At 34.5% G+C, this 21119-nt stretch overlaps 2 protein-coding genes across 2 annotated transcripts; both read left to right on the top strand.

Moving 5' to 3' along the window:
* Positions 1 to 17524: 17524 nt before the first annotated feature.
* On the top strand, positions 17525 to 18517 carry LOC131659418 (uncharacterized). The gene has a single exon (XM_058928609.1). The coding sequence runs from the start codon at positions 17525 to 17527 to the stop codon at positions 18515 to 18517; it is 993 nt and encodes a 330-aa protein (XP_058784592.1).
* Positions 18518 to 19126: 609 nt separating this feature from the next.
* LOC131659417 (uncharacterized) lies at positions 19127 to 20760 on the top strand. Its single transcript, XM_058928608.1, has 2 exons — positions 19127 to 19504; positions 20680 to 20760. Exons 1-2 carry the CDS (start codon positions 19127 to 19129, stop codon positions 20758 to 20760), a joined length of 459 nt encoding a protein of 152 aa, XP_058784591.1.
* The last annotated feature ends 359 nt before the right edge of the window (positions 20761 to 21119 follow it).

The following is a 21119-nucleotide window of genomic DNA, read 5'->3' as shown; positions in this document are numbered from 1 at the left end:
TAGAGGATCTAGAGGTTGATGAGGGTGTGGTGCTTGAGGAGTTTTCCTTTAGCAGAGGTTTACACCTTCAGATGTCTTTCCTGAGGGATAGGTACGATGAGCACGTCAAGGCCAAGAGTTTTGAGGTTGCCGCTAGGGCGTACATGCTACATCTAATGACATGTATTCTCTTTGCAGATTAGTCATGTGTTTATATAGATGTTCGCTACCTTTGGATGTTCAGTAGCCTAAACACTCCAAACTGGGCTTGGAGAGTGGCGGCGTTGATTATGCTCTACACGACACTTGGAGTGGCTTCCTAGCCTGAGACCAGACCTCTAGATGGTTATTTAAGCCTATTACAGGTATACTAACACTTCTTTTTTGATTTTTACTTTGTTATTTGAGTTTATTAGTTATTTGTTCGATGTCATATTAATGATTTCTTATTTACTTAGTGCTGGATATACGAGCATTTCCCCTGCATTTGTGATAAAATACAATAGCGTGTCCCAGCGAGTCTTCTACTAATGAAGAGATGGAAGGGCATACATGCGGTTCATTATGGTGTTATAGAGTATAAGCGGAGGCTTGATGATTTGACAGTAGATGATGTCGTTTGGACACCATACTCGCGCATCGTCTCCATTGTCCATTTGATGACACAACCTTGTTTTAAGGGCATATGAGGTGGGAGAACCACGTGGCTAGACACCTGCCTGAGAGGTGTCTGCGACAATTTTGTTTTGTCCAGGGCATTCCTTGTCCAGTTCCTGAGGTTACAATTGGTGGGATTGACAGATGGTTTCAAAGCCACATCACTGGCTCTACCCGTGAGATTAGAGCTAGCGTAGTTCCGGTATAGTATTCTTCACAGTGAGAGGATGGTTACTTGCAGTGGTATCACACTATATCACACCTTCTCCTCCTACCACATACTGCAAGGTCTTTTGATGTTCCGGGGTCTTCTAGTGCTATGGTACAGGCTGACGACGTGCCGCCATTGTTAGCAGGGAATTTTGACGGGAGAAGTAAAGATTATTGAAGAGAAGATATTTCGAAGAGAGATATGAGATCTAACTTATAAAGGATATTCGAAATATCAAGTGTTTGAAGAAGTTTTTATGTTGTCGAAGTGTCATCGAAGAATATATCCTTGAAGATGAAGATAAAGACTTAGAATATTTTGGAGCTTTTTAGAGAACAAGGTTCGACGGCCACGTTGGTTGAGTTTGGCGCCACGAACGAAAGAAGATTCAAATTCAAATGATCTTTCTTATCCAAAAAGGATGCGTAGAGGCCTTAGAGTTCGAAGAGCATGCAAGTGAGAAATATGGTATTCCGTTAGAAAAAAGTCGTTAGGGTCAAATTAGTATAAATTAGAATCTTAGTATTATATTTTAGGGTATTCAAATCTGTACAGAATCTCAATCATACTTATAGTATCAAAGTGTATCGAGAAACGAGTGCTGAGAAATGTACGTATAAATTACCATTATTTAAATCAAATTACAAAGTCTTTTACCAGTTTACCTTTATATTCATTAAGATTCCTTTTACTTTCTTTGCCTTTCAAATTGAAGCCTTTATCATTTTTGCATTTTACTTTATACTTTTAAAAGCATTTCCTTTCTTATCTTCAAATTGACCACGACCCAACAAAGAATGAACACAACACAAACATCAAAATCTTGAAACCTAGACTATGTCTTATGATCAATCTAGTCGATCCTGTGAACAACCAGAATAATAACCATTTTGGAGGATTAGCGCTTGTTTACAAATTTCCACCGTAAACAGCCACCACCACCTCCACCCCCCGAAGGGGACCAGGATAGCCGCCTCCAATTGATTGTTGTTCTTGCCGATAACCTCATGGATTTGGTAAATCCGAATGGTGAGGTTTTTACAGGATTATCTAGGATAACTGACATTGCCTGTGGGGGGGGGGGGGGGGCTATGTAGGTGTATTATATTTTTCTTGTATTATATTTTTGTATATGTATATTTTGTGACACATACTTCTTATCACCGTACTTATTTATTACATAATATTTTTGGGGATTATATGATTCAAAGATGAACACAACATAAAACAGTACAACAAACATAAATTAAAAAACACTAAACATGAAAAGGTACTACCAGATGAATCTGGACGTTTCAACATCTTCATTATGTCGTCGACAAATCTTGTTATCTGCGCATCCGACTCGATCGAACCTTTAGTTATTTTACGGTGAAATGATTCCACATGGCCTTGACATCTTCGTCACTCTTCAACTCAATCAAGTTGTATTTCACCCTACCATTATTATCAATCCAATTTACACACAACTCGGTCTTTCTCACCATTTTGTTATCGGTATCAGGCATAAATTCATTCAACCTGTCTGTCAAATTGACAAGAGATGTGCCACCATCCGGAAGCTTAAATTTAACACGAGGGTTGTTTTTCGTTGAAATACACTCCCGCCTTATTAAAAAATTGCGGAAGAGGCATTTTTTGAGATGTATTTTTTTATAACATATGCCCTTAGTTATACAAATGGCGATTCATTCTAGACCATACAAATTTGACGGTGCTATCAGAACCCTCCAAATATGTCGGCAAAATCCTGATCCTTGAAAAATTCTGAATGAGTACACTACCAGAAATTTCATTATACCAATAAATTTCCGGTAAATAATTGTAAATTTGAAACTTCCGGTAAAAATTTACCCATATCGGAAATTACAAATGAACTACCAGAAATTTTAACGTATCGGAAATTTCATATGAACTACCGAAAATTTAGTTTGAACCAATAATTTGGTTTTCACTACTGAAAATTTCTTCAAAAAATTATTCTCGTCTCACCAAAGACATTTTTTAAATAATAAAAAATGGGGGTGCTAGGTAAAATTTTAGGGTGACAAGTAAAATTCTCTCCTAATTATGGTGGGCGGAGAGTTTGTAATATACTGATATTCAAAGCCGGTCTTGGGCCTGGACAACCAAGTCCACATCCCAAAACCTAAAAAAAAATAGGAGTCTCAATTTTTTTTACATAAAATATAAATATAAATTAAATATATAAATATTAATTATTCAAATTAGTATGCAATTTATATTCTCAATGTATGAGTGATGTGATATTAGCAATGTTTTAAAAATAGAATTGAACCGGTTTAACCTTGAACCGTTCTCTGATCTGATCCGGTTTAGATTAATAAACGGTTAGATCTATAAAATTGGGATAAAATTGCTTCAAGTGCAAAAAAACCAAAAAAAAACCGTAAAATTGGGACCGATTTTGGTGAAACAGACGGTTCAAAAAATCAAAGATAATTTTTTTGTGTTTTATTTTATTTTATTTCTTAGTTTAAATCTAAAAAATTAATTATAGCAAACATTTAAAATGGTATAGATGGAAAAAAATAATAAAATTAAATGACACGAGACAATGTAAATGTAGATAGAAAGAGAAAAAATAATGTAATGTTGGAGGACACGGGATAAGTGATGTTGGTCTTGAAAGATATGTGAAAAAATTTAGTGATGAAGAACTTATGAGTTTGAGTTAAGCAATTAGGACAAATATATAAATATTGATCCTTAACTAATTTTATGATTTGTTATTGGGTCTTACATTGCATTATTCTTATTTTGTAAATTTATTTATTAATATCGTATTTATTTGAGAATTTAATTTTACAAATTATGATATAAATTTAATATACGGTTTGACCACGGTTAAATTGGTTGAACCGAGTGAATTATGACCCGCATGTTTTAACAGTTCTTTCTTTGATTTGATTTTTTTTCCAGTAAACAATTGATATAAAACATCGCACTAAGGGTGCAACCCTTATAACAACTCTAATTAAAACTGAAGTAGGACACAGATAACTTCTACCTTGTACCTATCGTAAAAATTTGGTTTTTAAAACATTGGATATTAGTTGTTTGTGGTTTAAAATTTTATATTATACATCCGAGTTGATAGAGAGGCGTAGATAGAGGAAATGGTAGAGATTATATCTTGTGGACAGACATCCAAATTTTTAGATAATCCTTTGGAAAGAAAGAAAATTGATCCAATAAATTGTTAAATAATGCACTCAATTTAAGCATAATTCTATCTACAACTGTATTATCCATATTTTGTTACATTCCTTTTCTTATAATAAGATATACTAAAATAATGAGAATTTCATGATTGATATATTTTTATGTGACCTTTTTTTCAATGTGTTAAAGAGATAAACAAGATAAATTGATATACCGAAGAGACATTTAACAATGATTATAATTGATGTAAGGAGAGAGTGAGATATATAAATAATAAACCGATAAAACATTTTATAACATACAAACAGTGATAATATGGCAGAAATTGTTAAATTTGTCTTTGTTTTGATTATTTTTCTTCTCTGTATAATTCTTGTTGAAATGAACGATAATAGTAAGCAATTTTTTATCCTCTCAAACTTTTTTTCTTTAATTATTATTCAATGTTTCATTACATTTTATTGATATATATATTTTTTTCCTTCTTTATAATAGTGGCTTATAAATGCGTTAACGATGATGATTGCTCATATGATATTTGCCCGGATGGTATGATGCCGATATGTAAGATCAACATATGTAGATGTATACGAGTTGTTCCTATTATTTAGTGACTAACTCAAGAAATTTCATAAGTGTCATTTACTTATTTTGTTAGCACAAAATAATTTGTACTTTTTTCTTTCAATAATTTCAAGAACCATATGGATATTTCTTTATAATTATAAGATGATGGTTATAAAAAGAAATAAGGCAACAGATAATATTATTGAGTTTCTTATTCGTCTTGATTGATTTTGTATAAATCATCATGGTATTCAATTCAGGCATATCATCATGGGTAAAATATTTTACACTGTTATTCTATTCAAACCATTCATTTATATTATATTTTAGATGATTAAAAAAATTAAAACACCTTCAATTTTTTAACTTCTATAATTAAATAATTGTGTAAATTATATTTACACGGTAAGTAAATATTACTTAAATTTCGTGACATATTCTTTTCGGTCATCCTGCTTAATAGAACTTTTTAACTAATTAAACTAAAAATGTTTTTTATGTATATTTTAATCCTATAAATTTATATTTATGTTTACCTTAATATAATTACATTTTGAGATTTTTCTCACACTTCAATTAATATTTTGCTTATAATTTAATATTTTTAAAACTTAGATTTTGGTTTAGTATTTTATTTTAAGCATTTCCTGCTCTTATTTTCTTGTTATTAATTTTTTAAATTTTTGGGAAAAAACTATGTATCCAACACTAAATAAAACTAATGCATAATTGTATGTAAAACAATGTCATTTATAGGGAAAGGTTGTAAAAATTGGAAATCTAATGAAAATAATAATGATATGTTATAAGCGATGTGTTTTTTGTGACCTATTTTCTTAATTTGTTAAAGAGACAACCACATAATACATATTTAATAAAGATTAAAATTTTAGGAATATTTTTTATAATTTCATAAACATTAAAAACTGTTCAATTTTTTAATCGAAAAAAGTCAATTTTTAGTTCTTACTCAGTAAATTATTTCATTTTAATTATGCTTTTTTATTCTCTTTTTTTCATTACAATGGTTTATTGCAGGACTGGCCCAATCAACGCAGAGGTCACGTTCTAATTTTAAAAATGAGCGTAAGTTTAAAATATAAATTCAATTATAATAATTAAAAAAATACATAAAAATACAATTATGTATTAATCAATAATATATTTAATTATAATTATTTTGAATTTTGATCTATTTCAATTTTTGTATATATTGAATTTTTATCGTGATATATATTTTTTATTTATTGTATTTTTATCATAATATTTTATTTATTTCGATTAATATTTATGAAAAAAAATTGAATCTTTTAAAAATTTAGGGTCTCCCAAAACTTGAAGTCCTGTGCTGTAGCATTTCCTGCACATGCACAGGACCTGATTTATTAGTGATTAGTTCATAAAATATGGAGGGTCGGCCTAGACCTCATCTTTTTAAACCTTAAAATAGATTTCAAATTCTAAAAAAATAGACCTCAAAGAATATATATATAATTAACATAATTTTTTAATAGAAAAAACAAAATAAAATTGTATAGTGTCTAAGGTATTAAAATATTTGGGTTACAAAATATCTCAATCTAGCCCTGTTAATTTTATCATTTTTAAAATAGTTGTTGTGAAATAGATGTCAAAAATAAAGTATAATATATATTTTTTTCTTGGGAAAAAACTTATAAGGATAGAAAAGAGGGAATCAAGAAGAACAAAATGAAATTGGTTATAAACTGTTATTCTTTATTTTATTTTTTAAACAAGATTACAAGTGTTACAGAATAACAAATAACATCTCTCACCCTAATTAAGATTTGTAGTATGCAATGCTGAGAGATTGGTATGTTATTTATAATAAAACTAACAGACTAATCTAATGGGATTTTTCACACAGACAAATTACACAAGCTAATTTAGGAAACAGGCTAACTTAAATAATTGGGCTTAACAAACAGGCACAATTCGACATGCTAGCAATCCTATCATTTTGACTACTATATACTTCGACTACAGTATTGAAGACCTTCGACTACAAAATGTGAACAAACTTTGACGACATGCTAAGATCTTGTCAAATTATCGAACCAAGAAGTTATCCTTCAACCATATTAGACTTCGATCGAATATCTCACAAATCTCCACCTTGGAACAAACTCTATAGCATCGAGGGAACAAACTAGCTTTCTTCCTGCAGCTTTATCAACTTCATATAGTAGAAAAACTTGCAATTTGGAAAGATCTTGGTGATCCTATCAGCAGCATTGTGATATGTCGAAACCTTCAGTACTTGGACTTCTCCATGCTTGATTACCTCTCTGTCGAAATGCAGCGTCACATCGATGTGCAGCCTCAGCTCGTATTTTAGTGATAGTATGCTCAAAGCCATTGAAAAAATTATTTTAGTGAAAGTATTTTAGTGAAAAATTGAGACCGAAGCCATTGCATCAACATAGCTCAACAATGTCAATCATATAAACTATGTATGGGTATGGACAAGTACTCTCATGGGTGTATGGTTAGTCAACAATGAATATCAAGTCAAAAGGTATATATAATGTATATGATAAAAGCATGTGGATCAAACAAGTATGTACATAAGTAAACAAACAAGGTATGATCAATCAAATAGATAATGATAAACCTCAATCAAAAGGGTTCACAATCAATATGTGTCAAGTATGTGAATGTGGTGAAGATGAACATTTTGTTCATGCAAACATTTTAAACACACAAGTTTGAATACCAAAAGGGATATAAATAAGTATGAGTATCAAGATACTATCATGGTATTATTGAATAAGTAAGTATCAACAAGGCATTGCATTAAAAGCAAAGAGAAAGTTCATTTGATCAAAATTAGGGTTTTCAAAACAAAGTTCATGCAATTAAAAGCAAATTAAACCCTAGGTGGAAAAAATTTTAACCATGTTATCTGTTAGAACAAGATTTGTTCTGATCAATATTCTTGTTTTGATGATAACAATGTATATGAATTTTGTATAAGACAATATGGTACTCTAATCCTTTACATTTTCCATTTCAGGAATTATATAAGAAGTACGCACAATTCAGCGCCAGAAGCAGTGACTCAGAAGGTTCAAGAATGCAACATCAGAACATGCTCTCGCAAGACATCAAAAGATGGTCAAGCAGAATCAGAACATGGTCTATGAAGCATCAGAAGAACATGATATCAAAAGCAGAAACACTGAAGTTCTTATGGTATCACGCTCAAGCACTTCAAAGTCAGAAGACAAGAAGATGCTCTGCACCAAGCTATTTGACTCTGATTATTCAAACGTTGTATCTACAAACATCAGATTAGAAGCAAGTACAAGATGACAGGCTACGCTGACTGACAAAAGGAACGTTAGAAGCTACAAAAGGCAAAGTCAGTAGAAGTAGCAAAAACAAGGCTCAAGGTAGTTGACAAAAGAGTGAAACATTAAATGCAGAGCTGTACGGAACACGCAACGCATTAAATGCTCCCAACGGTAATCTTCTCAAAATGCCTATAAATATGAAGTTCTGATCAGAAGCACATAATGAACAACTCTTGCAAAATACTGAAACGCTGCTGAATTCATTACTTACGAACTTCATCTTCAACCTCACTTCACTTGTAATATCTTAGTGAGAATTAAGCTTAGAACTTAAGAGAAATATCACAGTTGTGATTATAGCTTTCTAAGAAGCATTTGAATACTCTTGTAAACATTTATTTTACATTGATTTGTAAAAGGTTCCTAGAGTGATCAGTGAGATCAGTAGACTCTAGAAGACTTAGAAGTTTCTAAGTGGTGTATTCCTAAAGTGATCAAGTTGTGATCAGAATACTCTAGAAGACTTAGAGGGTATCTAAGTGGAAAACCATTGTAATCAAGATTGATTAGTGGATTAAATCATCAGTTGAGGTAAATCACTCTAAGGGGACTGGAGTAGTTTCGTTAACAACGAACCAGGATAAAAATAATTGTGTTAATTGTTTTTGTCTTAAGAGTTTTTAAAGTCACACTTATTCAAACCCCCCTTTCTAAGTGTTTTTCTATCCTTCAATTGGCATCAGAGCGCCGGTTCTAGGTGCAAGCACTTAACCGTGTTAGAAAAAGATTCAGGAAGAGAAAAACGCTAAGTCAATATGGGTGATACACCAACTGCTGCATCAACTCCTACACCTGTTGCTAATGATCAAAGCAACAATGGAAATGGATATTCTAGACCACCAGTATTTGATGGTGAAAACTTTGAATACTGGAAAGATAGATTGGAAAGTTACTTTCTTGGTCTAGATGGTGATTTATGGGACTTACTTGTGGATGGTTACAGACATCCTGTAAATGCTAGAAGAGTAAAGATGTTAAGACAAGAAATGAGTGATGATCAAAAGAAACAATTCAAAAATCATCACAAGTCTAGGACTATTCTGCTGAATGCTATTTCTCATGCTGAATATGGGAAGATATCAAACAGAGAAACTTCCCATGACATCTTTGAATCCTTGAAGATGACTCATGAAGGAAATGCCCAAGTCAAGGAGACTAAAGCTCTTGCATTAATCCAGAAGTATGAAGCTTTCAAGATGGAGGACGATGAAAACATTGAAATAATGCTCTCACGATTTCAAACTCTAACTGCTGGATTAAGAGTGCTTGACAAGGGATATACAAAGGCTGATCACGTCAAGAAGATCATCAGAAGATGGGGCCCAATGGTGACTGCATTCAAGATAGCAAAGAATCTGAATGAAGTCTCTTTGGAAGGGCTGATCAGCGCTTTGAGGAGTCATGAAATAGAGCTGGATGCTAATGAACCCCAAAAGAAAGGTAAGTCTATTGCGTTAAAATATTTGAATAAAAAATGCACTAACGCTTTTCAGGCTGAAGAAGAAGATTCTGAAGAGTCAGAATCAGAAGAAGAAGAAGATGAACTGTCCATGATCTCTAGAAGGGTAAACCAACTCTGGAAGAGCAAACAATGGAAGTTCAAGAACTTCAGGAGTTCCAAAAAGCCTGAAAGAGGAGAATCTTCTGGAATCAAAAGATTTGACAAAAAGAAGGTCACGTGCTTTGAATGCAAGGAGCCAGGTCAATACAAGAGTGAGTGTCCAAAGTTTCAAAGGAGAAACCCAAGAAGAAGTTCCAAAAGAAGAAAGGTCTTATGGCAACTTGGGATGATTCAGATTCATCAGAATCAGAATCAGACTCTAAAGATGAGCAGGCAAACATTACGCTCATGGCCACTGTTGATGATGGGTCAGAATCTACATCAGACTCAGATTCTGAAGAGGTATTTTCTGAACTATCTAGAGAAGAGTTAGTTTCCAGTCTAACTGAAATTCTGGAACTCAAGGCTCACCTTAGTATCAAATACAAAAAGCCGAAGAAGCTATTTGAATTTGAAAATAAGAAGCTTGAAGTAGAAAATTCTGAACTAAAGGAAAAAGTTTTAAAATTATCCAAAGATGTTGAATCATCTTCTGGTTCAGAAAAGTCTATTCCAAGTATGAACAATATTCTTAAGGAATATGACTTGAGTTTTAGAAAGTTTTTATCTAGAGGTATTGGAAGAAGTCAACTTGCCTCTATGATATATGCAGTCAGTGGAAACAAGAGAGTTGGCATAGGCTATGAGGGTGAAACCCCATACAAACTTGAACTTGTAAATGATATGAAAATCACATACAAGCTCTTGTATGATCAGTTCAAGTATGGCCACTCCCATGATATTAGGCTCACATCACATGCCAAGAGTTTTCACATTACACACACTAAGAAGCATGTGACACAAAATAGAAAATATCATGTAACTCAAACTAAGGAATATCATGTTTTACCTCCTGTTGTTTATCATGCTAAACCCAAGTTCAATCAGAACTTGAGGAGAACTAACAAGAAAGGACCCAAGAAAATGTGGGTACCTAAGGAGAAGATAATTTCTATTGCAAATATCCTTGGCAGCAAAGAAGACAAAGCAAAACATGTCATGGTACCTGGACTCTGGGTGCTCGCGGCACATGACGGGAAAAAGGTCTATGTTCCAAGACCTGGTGCTTAAGTCTGTTGGAGAAGTCAAGTTTGGAGGAGATGAGAAGGGAAAAATCATTGGCTCAGGAACCATAAGTATTGGTAACTCTCCTTCCATAACTAATGTACTTCTTGTAGATGGATTAGCTCATAACTTATTATCCATAAGTCAATTAAGTGACAATGGTTATGACATAATCTTCAATCAAAAGTCTTGCAAAGCTGTAAGTCAAAAGGATGGCTCAATCCTATTTACAGGCAAGAGAAAGAACAACATTTACAAGATTGATCTTCAAGATCTTAAGAATCAGAAGGTAACTTGTCTTATGTCTGTTAGCGAAGAGCAATGGGTCTGCCACAGAAGATTAGGCCATGCTAGTTTGAGAAAGATTTCTCATATTAACAAACTAAATCTGGTCAGAGGACTCCCTACTCTGAAATATAAATCATATGCTCTTTACGAAGCATGTCTGAAAGGGAAGTTTTCTAAACCTGTATTCAAGTCTAAGAATGTTGTCTCTTCCTCTAGGCCGCTAGAACTTCTGCACATTGATCTGTTTGGCCCAGTCAAAACAACATCTGCCAGAGGAAAGAAATATGGATTAGTCATCGTAGATGATTATAGCCAATGGACATGGGTAAAGTTCTTGAAACACAAGGATGAGTCTCATACAGTGTTCTTTGACTTTTGCACTCAGATTCAATCTGAGAAAGAATGTAAAATCATAAAGGTCAGAAGTGATCATGGTGGCGAATTTGAGAAAAGATTCTTTGAGATTTATTTCAAAGAAAATGGTATTGCCCATGATTTCTCTTGCCCTAGAACTCCACAGCAAAATGGAGTTGTAGAGCAAAAGAATAGGACTCTACAAGAAATGGCCAGAACCATGATCAATGAAACCAATATGGCTAAGCATTTTTGGGAAGAAGTAATAAACACTGCATGTTATATTCAGAATAGAATCTCTATCAGACCTATTCTTAATAAGACTCCTTATGAATTGTGGAAGAATAGAAAGCCAAACATTTCTTATTTCCATCCATTTGGATGTGTATGTTATATTCTGAACACTATAGATCATCTGAATAAGTTTGATTCTAAGGCTCAGAAGTGTTTCCTTCTTGGATATTCTGAACGCTCAAAAGGCTACAGAGTATACAATACTGAAACATTGGTTGTTGAAGAATCAATCAATATCAGATTTGATGATAAGCTTGGTTTTGAAAAGCCAAAGCAGTTTGAGAATTTTGCAGATGTAGAAATCTCTAACTCAGAAGCTGAAGAACCCAGAAGCAAAGTTTCAGAAGATCAAGTTGCTGCTTCATTAGAGAATCTCAAAATTTTTGAAGAGCCAACTATCAGAAGATCTTCTAGACTCAACTCTGCTCAATCAGAAGATGTTATCATTGGAAAGAAAGATGATCCTATCAGAACAAGAGCATTCCTTAAGAACAATGCAGAATGTCAATTTGGTATTGTATCTCTTATTGAGCCAACTTCTGTTGATCAAGCTCTGGAGGATGCTGACTGGATAATTGCCAAGCAAGAAGAACTAAATTAGTTTACAAGGAATGATGTGTGGGATCTTGTTCCAAGACCAAAAGGATTTAACATCATTGGAACTAAGTGGGTCTTCAGAAACAAGATAAGCGAAAAAGGAGAAGTTGTAAGAAACAAAGCCAAACTGGTTGCTCAGGGCTATAGTCAGCAAGAAGGTATTGACTATACAGAAACCTTTGCACCAGTGGTGATAACAATGTGCATTCATTTAATAAAATATGAAAATAAGGCAGAAATATATTAAAACCAAAAATAACACAAAAGTCTGGAGCGAGGGGGATTTGAATCCCAGACTTAAGGGTACAAGGCGCACAGTTTTAACCACTGTGATGGTGATACATCCATTAATTTTTGCGGAAACAACTAATTATATCTCAAAACATGTTCCAAAATTCAAAAGCTCAACTTTATCATCAACCTCAAGTTTCCAATTTTCCAGAAATTCATATTCTCTCAATTCTCAATCATTTTTAAAAATATAAACATGAAAGTTGTTCTAAAATTTACCACGATTCTAGAAATGTAACTTTCATTAATTTCTTTTAACTACAACTCTTTAATTTTCTAGAAAACACTAAGAACCCTAAAACTTCAAACTAAAATTAAATGGAACACAACAATGATAAATGGAAATCACGGTTTCAAGGCTTTAGCATGCTTGATTCATGGACAATTGGGAGCCTCTTCTGAGTTTTAGGATGTTGCTTATTGCTTTAGGATGAAGTGTGATCAGAGAAAACATTTTGGTAACTCAATGCAAGATTTGTTTGTGATTAAATTAGCTTTACCAAAGTGGAAGTCATGCCTTTAAGCTTGAAATGGAATGAAACTTTGAACAAAGGCTTAATCAATTGAGTAATACACTTTAGGTTTGTGTTATTTTCTGATTATAGTGAGATTTACAAGTTATAGGACTTGTCAAGCAAGATCTTGAGGTATGGCTAGAGGCTTGCAACTTGGTTGATCATGGAAATGAACTTCAAGAACAACTTCTGTGAGGTCAAGACCCTCAATCCAATGTGTTTTGATGAAGAAAATTTACAAATCAAATGATCATGTCAAAAAGTATGGAAAAATATTTAAGTACATTTTATCAATTCAAGTGTTCAAGACTCATCATGTGTGAAAGGTAGCATCAAATAACTCAAGACATTTTTTTTGAAGACTAGCATAAATCTTGAGAAATAGAGGTACAAGCATGCAATTATATTGATAATTTAGTGCTCAAAATATTTTATATATTTTAATCTCTAAAATTATCAAATTATCATGCATAAAAATCTTTGATTCAAATGCATAAAAAAACCTTTTTTTTTTAAAAGATGGCAACCCTTTTTAAGTCACGTCTGGTTAACTGACATAATAAAACCTGATGCTGTTTGAAATTTGAATAATTATTTGAAATTTAAAAAATTTTATGCATTTGTAAATCAGATATCTGTTAAAATTGACTTAACAAGTCCGGTACGAATTTGAAAATCATCAATTTTTTAACATTTTTTCATGCACTTCTTCATGAAACCTTTTCATTTTAACTTGACATTTGTTCATGATATTTTTCCATGACTTCACCATGATTCATAAATGTATTATGCTCTTATAAATACATGAAATTTCAAATTACAAATCACCTCTTTCATAGCAATTAGAAATCATATTCTCATTCATTTTCAAATAAGTGTTTTGATACTTGAACTTTCATTGATATTTTTCTGCACATTGTTTCATATTCAATTCAAAAAAATTTCCCCATCATTCACAAAACACTTGAGCACTGTTATATCATTATAAATTGCTTGTTTGGAAGAGAAGATCAATCCTAGTGATTTATGTATATTCATCATCTTTATTTACTCAAATATTTTCAAGATTTGGTTGTAATTCCTTGTTTTCAGGATTGTTGAAAACAAGAGAGTAGAAAGGAAAGAGTTGTTTTCTTGTTCTACTCGTTTGGTTGTGCCTTGCTAGCCAAAATTGTTGGAAGAAAGAGGTTTGAAGTGAGAGGATTGTTCATGTAACATCCCGATTTTTATTAGTTATTTATTTAATTATTTTATTTGGTTTTTTAGTAATTATTTATTTTATTTAATTATTTGGTAGTATAATGATTATTTAATTATTCGATTATGTGTATATTTGTGTTATTTAGGTTATGTATGTTATTAGGGAGATATGACTAGTTGGGCCTAAATGGTAGAAATAGAATACTGAGTTTGTGGATTAAGCCCAATGTGAGAGAACACCAATAGTTATGGTTTTAGTGTAGTAAGAATTACACTATAATTTGATAGAGAAGAGAAAGCGAGAGCTTTAGAGAAGAGAAGAAAAAGATGAGAAAGGAGAAAGAGGGAACTTGAAGAAAAAGGATATTCTTCAAGAGGTAAGGGTTTAACTTCCCATTATTATGGTTATATGTAGTTCTATGCAATGGATAGGATATATGTTTATGATGGGTGTTCCATTTTCCCCTAATTTGGAGTAGTTAGGTTTTGGATTTGAAACTTGAAATATGACGATGAAATAGGAGAATTTAATGTGTTAGATTTGTATCCATGAAGAGTAATACACTATGTTGATATTGTATAATGAAATCTAGTGTTAATTTGGGGTTTTTGAATCTATAACATGTGAAAAATCGTATTTGGGTTGAGTTGGAAGGGTGTTGAAAATGCACAGATTTTTCTGTTCCTGGTGTGGTTCGTCGAACGAGCATTTTGCTTCACAGGGCGGGTGTCCATTTTAATGCCTCTGCCGGGCGAGACCAACGGGTGAGAGGGGTAAAAATGTGACCAAGTTTCTGTCACAAAAAGTTGGGCGAGCGAAAGCTTTCGTCGGGCGAGAGTGTCCTATTTTGTAAATTTTCTAAAGGGCATACTTTTGATCTGTAACTCTGTTTTATGCGTCGTTCAAAGTATTAGAAAGCAAATGTAATTATCTTTATGATAAGAGTGGAATGGTTATTATTTGTTTAAACATGTTTGGTATGAGCTTTCGCTGGAGTGTATGCAGAAGCAACAAGTTGGAAGCTCAAGGAGAGTGGACTTTATGATTAAAGCTTCTTTTCAAGAATGGAAGTGTTAACTTTGTGCCATAAATGGAATAAAACTTTGGATAATGCATAAAACACTTGGATCATAGCTCAAAAGCAAGTGAAATCATCTGAGTTTAGTGTTTCAAATAACTTATAGGAGCTGCAAGAAAGGAATCTTTCATTTTGAAAGGTTTTGGTTCATAACTTTCCATGTTCATGACTTGAATTCAAGTGTTATAGAGCCTTCTTCACAAAATCATATCTCATGGCTCAAGTCTTAAAATTTCATGCTAATGGTCTCTTTGGAAAGCTCTTTATACATACTTCAATCCTTTTGTTGAAATTTTCCCCAAACTCATTTTGGATCTTGGTGAAAATTGGCCATGAGGTTGGAAGAAATCTAGGTTAAAATACTTGAAATTTTATAAGTTGCAAAGTTATAAGTGGAAAAGTTGTTTGTTTGGTCATTTTTGATATACACTTAAAACACTTGGTAGATCATTTTTGACATAAACTTCTTGATCCAATATCTCTCAAATAAACCACTTTTTGAAGAAATGTTATAACTGGCAGAGTTGTTTGTTTGGTCAAGATCTATAACTTCCATGTTGGGAGATTTTTGAGTTTGTAGGTGACTTTTGAAGTTCCCAAAAATGAGGTAAAAAACACTTAAAACCCTAATTTTGACTTTTTGTTGACTTTTTATTCTTGATTGATTTTCTTGATTTTTCTTGATTAAATGACTTTAATAATCATATGTTGATGATTTTGATCTTCAAAAGTTCATAGTTGACTGTTAGGAGTGAATTAGTAGTGTTTTCATTTGTCAAATTAACTACCTTTTGAGCTGGAAGTGAACATATTTTGTGCTTTTTAAGGATTTTATAGTTAGAATTGAACTTTCGAGGTTCGGTGCTAATTGTAGAACAACTTGCATCACTCTGGGTGTTATTTGTGCAGATATTGAAGTTAAGAAGCAAAGACGAAGAAACACGCAGGCGTAGAAGCTCTGAAGAAGAGAAATTACAAAAAAGTGGGATAAAGCAAAGGCCGAGCCGCGCCAATCGTGGGCGAGACGCGCCAAACCCTCTGACTTGGGTTCGCGCCGCGCCAGTACGTGCCGAGCTGCGACAGCTACGTTACAAGGGTAAATTGTTATAAATAGAAGCCCTAATTCTCATAAGAGGGAGATCTTTGGTGAACGAAATTCAGAGAGCAATGCTATTCTAGAGCAACCAACAACTTTTGACGGAGAATTCAACATCAATTGAAGACATTCCCTTGATGAAGATGAATCCTTCCATGAATCCTTGTGTGTTCTTCATGGCTATGGAGAGATAAACCCCATTATGTTGAGTTTAAGGTAGTAGTTAACCTATGAAGATACAATTACTTTGATTAATTCCTATGAACAATTGTTTAAGTTTTATTATCAATGAAAAACCTTGCTTTTAATTTATATCATTGTTGAACTATCAATCGAGAGATAGGGTTTATACTTTCGCCCTAGGTTTTTACATTGACTTGTTGATTAATACTCAGAGATGAGGTTTTGAAGAAGTTTTCATAAATCATCGTTATTCATTCCCTTTATCTTTATAGTTATTTTGAGAGATCGAATATCATACTGGTAGAGGTGGTTCTAGATTGATCATTAGACATAATATCAGTTTTGAAGATGAATGAAGATAATAACTTAGATAATGTTCACATGTGGATTAATTGATTATTGTATATGATTAGGTTGATGAACCCTAAAACTCAACATATTCATTCACCATTGTTATCCAATCTTAAAGCTTTTATTCATTTAAACCTTATTCTATTAATTGCAATTTGAAATCACATAATCAAACCAATACTTTTCATGACTCATTATAAAGTAACTATAGAACGACAACAATATTACTAAGTCTCTGTGGATACGATATATTAGAAAATATTTACCCATAAATACTTTCAACAAATTGGCGCCGTTGCCGAGGACTGTGTCAATATTGCACGCATTGCAATAGTTTTTATTTTGAGTTATTTCCATTAATCTGGTTGTTTCACGTGTTTGTTAGTTTTGCAGATTTAGTGTATGCGCAGCAAAGTTTCTAGCGATCTTTCTTTTTGATCCTGAGATCGAAAGGACCGCTAGGAGATTGAATAGCAAAACACGAAAAAGAGCAAGCATAGAAAAGGCAAGAGACAACGCAACTGCGACTTCGTCACAACCTCTAGAAACAATTGACGAGTCGTCCGAAGGATTCTATTTCCACGAACTGTTTGAAGAAGAGCAAGAAGCCATCATACAACCAACTGTTGTTAACATGGCCGCCACAACTTGTTGTGCAAATAGTCTGCGTCTCAATCCTCAATTTGCAAGAACTGCCGCCAACGGGCGGACATCTGAATTGAAGACTGGTATTCTACAGCTCATCTGTGCAAGTCCTTTCGTCGGATTGGACCATGAAGATCCATACACTCATCTGACTCGGTTTTATGAGCTAGCAGGTACTACAGGTGTAGCTCAAGCTAAGGAAGAAACTTTATTCAAAAGGTTGTTCCCACATTCCTTGCTATCAAAGGCTAAGGACTGGTATCTCGATCAACCTGAAACAGTTATGACTGATTGGAATACTTTGGAAGAAAAATTTTTGGAACGGTTTTACTCTCAAAACAGATTCTTTGATGCTAAAACAGCAATTGTGGTATTCTCTCAAGGTAGTAATGAATCACTGAATGAAGCTTGGGAAAGATTTAAAGCCATGCTGAGAAAGTGTAAAGGGCACGGATTTGTGGAAGTCGATCAAATTCACATGTTCCGCAACGGTCTTACACCTACCAATAAGACTCTACTGGATGCCAGAGCTGGTGGCTCATTAATGTCCAAGACAACTGCTAAAGCAATAGAGATAATTGAGAGAATGGCTTTGAATGACCGACAAAGTAATCATGATCGTACTGTCAGAGAGAAGAAGCCGGGGTTGTTGGAGCTAACTAATAGTGATGCTCTACTTGCTCAGAACAAATTATTAACATCACAAGTGGAGCTTTTGACACAACAAATGTCCAAACTTCCACAACAAATCAAAGAGCTTAATGGAGTTTCAAATTCATACCAAGTTGCTAAGTGTGAATTATGCAAGGGAGATCATCAAACTGGATTTTGCCCACCAGTCTTGGCAGAAGAAGTGAACTATATGAACACCAACCAAGGACCAAGGCAAAATCAATACTCAAATCCTCCACCGTATCAACAGAATTATCCTCCAAGGAATAACAACCAAGGGTATCAACAAAGACCCAACAATAAAGGGTAATAGCAACAAACTTTCCAACCTTACACTCAACCGCCGCCGCAACAACAAGGAGGACAATCTAAGTTCGAAGAGACCATCAACCAATTCATGCAAATGTCAATGAACAATCAGAAGAACCAGGAAGCTGCAATAAAAAATCTGGAAACTCAAGTTGGGCAACTGGCTAAACAAATTGCAGCTAATCAGTCAAATGCGACGTTCTCAGCCAACACTCAAGAGAATCCTAAAGAGCAATGTAAAGCAGTTGTGACTAGAACTGGTCAGAAAGGCGGTGAGAAGGAAGTTGAAATTGACGATACCGAGAACGAGGATAATAATTGTTTTGCGGAAGAGGAAGAGAACTAAGTCATAGTAAGTAACATGAATAAAAATGCCAAAGGAGAAACAGATGAGACCAAGAAGGGAAGAGAGGGGATGGAGAAAAGAAAAAATACTAAGAAAAAGATGTCAGATAATGTGATACCATGTCAACATCTACCATACCCCCATGCTCCATCAAAGAAGGACAATGCCAGGCAATACTCCAGGTTTATGAGCATCTTTAAACAACTTCACATAAACATACCATTTGCCGAAGCATTAGAGCAAATGCCCAAATATGCTAAATTCATGAAGAACATGCTCACAAAGAAAAAAGGATGCACAGATGAAGAAACTTTGGTGCTTGATGCCCAATGTAGTGCTATAATCCAAAGAACTACTCCAAGAAAGGAATCTGATCCGGGGCGAGTGACCTTACCATTAAACATTGGAGGTAATTTCACTGGTGATGGGTTAATCGATCTGGGGTTGAGCATCAACTTAATCCCTTTATCCATTATTAAGAAGCTAGGAAATGTGGTAATGAAGCCTACTAGTATGACACTACAATTGGCCTACAAGTCCATCACTTCACCTTATGGAGTGATTCAGGATCTGCTAGTTAAAGTAGACAAACTCTTTTTCCCGGTGGACTTTGTGGTAGTCGACATGGAAGAAGATCATGAGGTACCAGTAATTCTAGGAAGGCCATTCATGAAAACCGCCCGAATGATGATTGATCTGGATGCAGGAATCATGAAAATAAGGGTGCAAGATGAAGAAGTAAGGTTGAATCTGTTCAAGGACAAGAAGCATCTTAAGAACAAGAGTGATATCTTCCAAATCGATGCCACCAAGGAAGCAACCAAGGGAGATAAAACTCAACCTCCGAGCTACTTCCAAGTTGGACAAGAGGTACTCCTGTGCAACTCAAAACTAAGATGTCTCCTGGGTAAAGTAACAACAAAATGGTCTGGACCATTGGTAGTAAAAGAGATATGAGACCACGGAGCCATTATGGTAGAGAATCCGCTGACAAAAGAGAGGAGAACTGTTAATGGAAAACGGTTAAAAGATTACCTCGGGGGAGTGGAGCATGCGCCATTCCTAAAACCTTGAAAGCATGAATCGTCGAGCTCGAACGACGTTAAACAAAGCGCTTGTTGGGAGGCAACCCAACGTGGTAAGATTTCTATTTTTGACAGTATTTTTATTCTCTTTATCATCAGTTCACTATGGCAAACGGGAGGGGCAAACAAAAGAAAAATTTTACTTTTTGAAAACCAGTGCGCCTCGCCAGTTAAGTGGCACGCCGCGAGACCAAACAGAAGATTTTGCGCTCCTCGCCAATAAGGACCGAGGCGCGACAATGCGTCTTTTAGTTTTTTTAAAAACACAGAAATAAGGTTTTAGTAAACCCCACTTCATTTGTTTGCCCCACACCGAGCAGCCACACTTCTCCAGCGAGGCTCGAGCCAAAAGTTTAAAAAAATTTCTTCACTCTCATCATCTGCATCTCATCCCCATCACAACTCAAGGTATGTCTCTACTCTTTTGCTTTTCAAATTCACAAAAGAGGGGTTGTGAAACCCTAAGAATGGGTAGTTAGATCTAAGCTTTCGATTGGCCAAATCTGGAAAACCCTAGGTTAGAGGACGAATTGAAGTACTGTGGTTATGGTAGGAACTATCAAGTGAGTTGTGTGTGGATGCACCTCTGCACCACCATGACTTGCTGAATTTTTCGCACACGGTCGCGCCGCGCCACGGACCCGCGAGTCGCGACTATGTCAAAATATGCAAATTTTTTTGTTAATCATTGTATAATGCTGTGTGTGGGTGCTGTTATATTTTCCTGTGCAGATGCAGCCAGCCAAGAGAGGTCGCACAAAATCCACTAGTACCGGTCCTCGTGGTGCCGGTCCTCGAGAACCCATTGCATGACGATTCTTAGGACCTGCACAGAAGGAGAGGTTTTCTCAATTGACCTCTCGCACCATTCTCCCAGAGAAGTTGATTGTCCCGAAAGCCGAAAGCGACTACAACACACTTTGGAGTTACTTCGAACACCGAAATTGGGACCGTGTGTTTGAACCACATACAGAGATCAACATGGATATTGTGAGGGAGTTTTATGCAAACGCCCTCAAACTTACTCCAAAAACTGTCGCCTACAATTACGAGACGTTTGTTAGGGGTCACACAATCCGCTTTGACCGACAAGCGATCAGTGAGTTTTTGGGTAATCCGCTGGAGTTACCTGAAGGTGAAAAATGCTATTATAGACGTCATCTTTATGAAGG

Source organism: Vicia villosa, linkage group LG3, assembly GCF_029867415.1.
Source record: "Vicia villosa cultivar HV-30 ecotype Madison, WI linkage group LG3, Vvil1.0, whole genome shotgun sequence".
In the NCBI taxonomy this organism is placed as follows: Eukaryota; Viridiplantae; Streptophyta; class Magnoliopsida; order Fabales; family Fabaceae; genus Vicia; species Vicia villosa.
The sequence above is the reverse complement of the archived record's forward strand: the minus strand, read 5'-3'. Positions and strand labels throughout refer to the sequence as shown.

What these genes read in the sequence shown, in the direction of transcription:
- LOC131659418 (XM_058928609.1), top strand. Translation starts at nt 17,525, where the DNA reads ATGGCCGCCACAACTTGTTGTGCAAATAGTCTGCGTCTCAATCCTCAA.
- LOC131659417 (XM_058928608.1), top strand. Translation starts at nt 19,127, where the DNA reads ATGAAGAACATGCTCACAAAGAAAAAAGGATGCACAGATGAAGAAACT. An exon ending in ACATGGAAGAAGATCATGAG is followed by an intron (nt 19,505 to 20,679) that starts GTACCAGTAATT and finishes TTTCCTGTGCAG; the next exon opens with ATGCAGCCAGCCAAGAGAGG.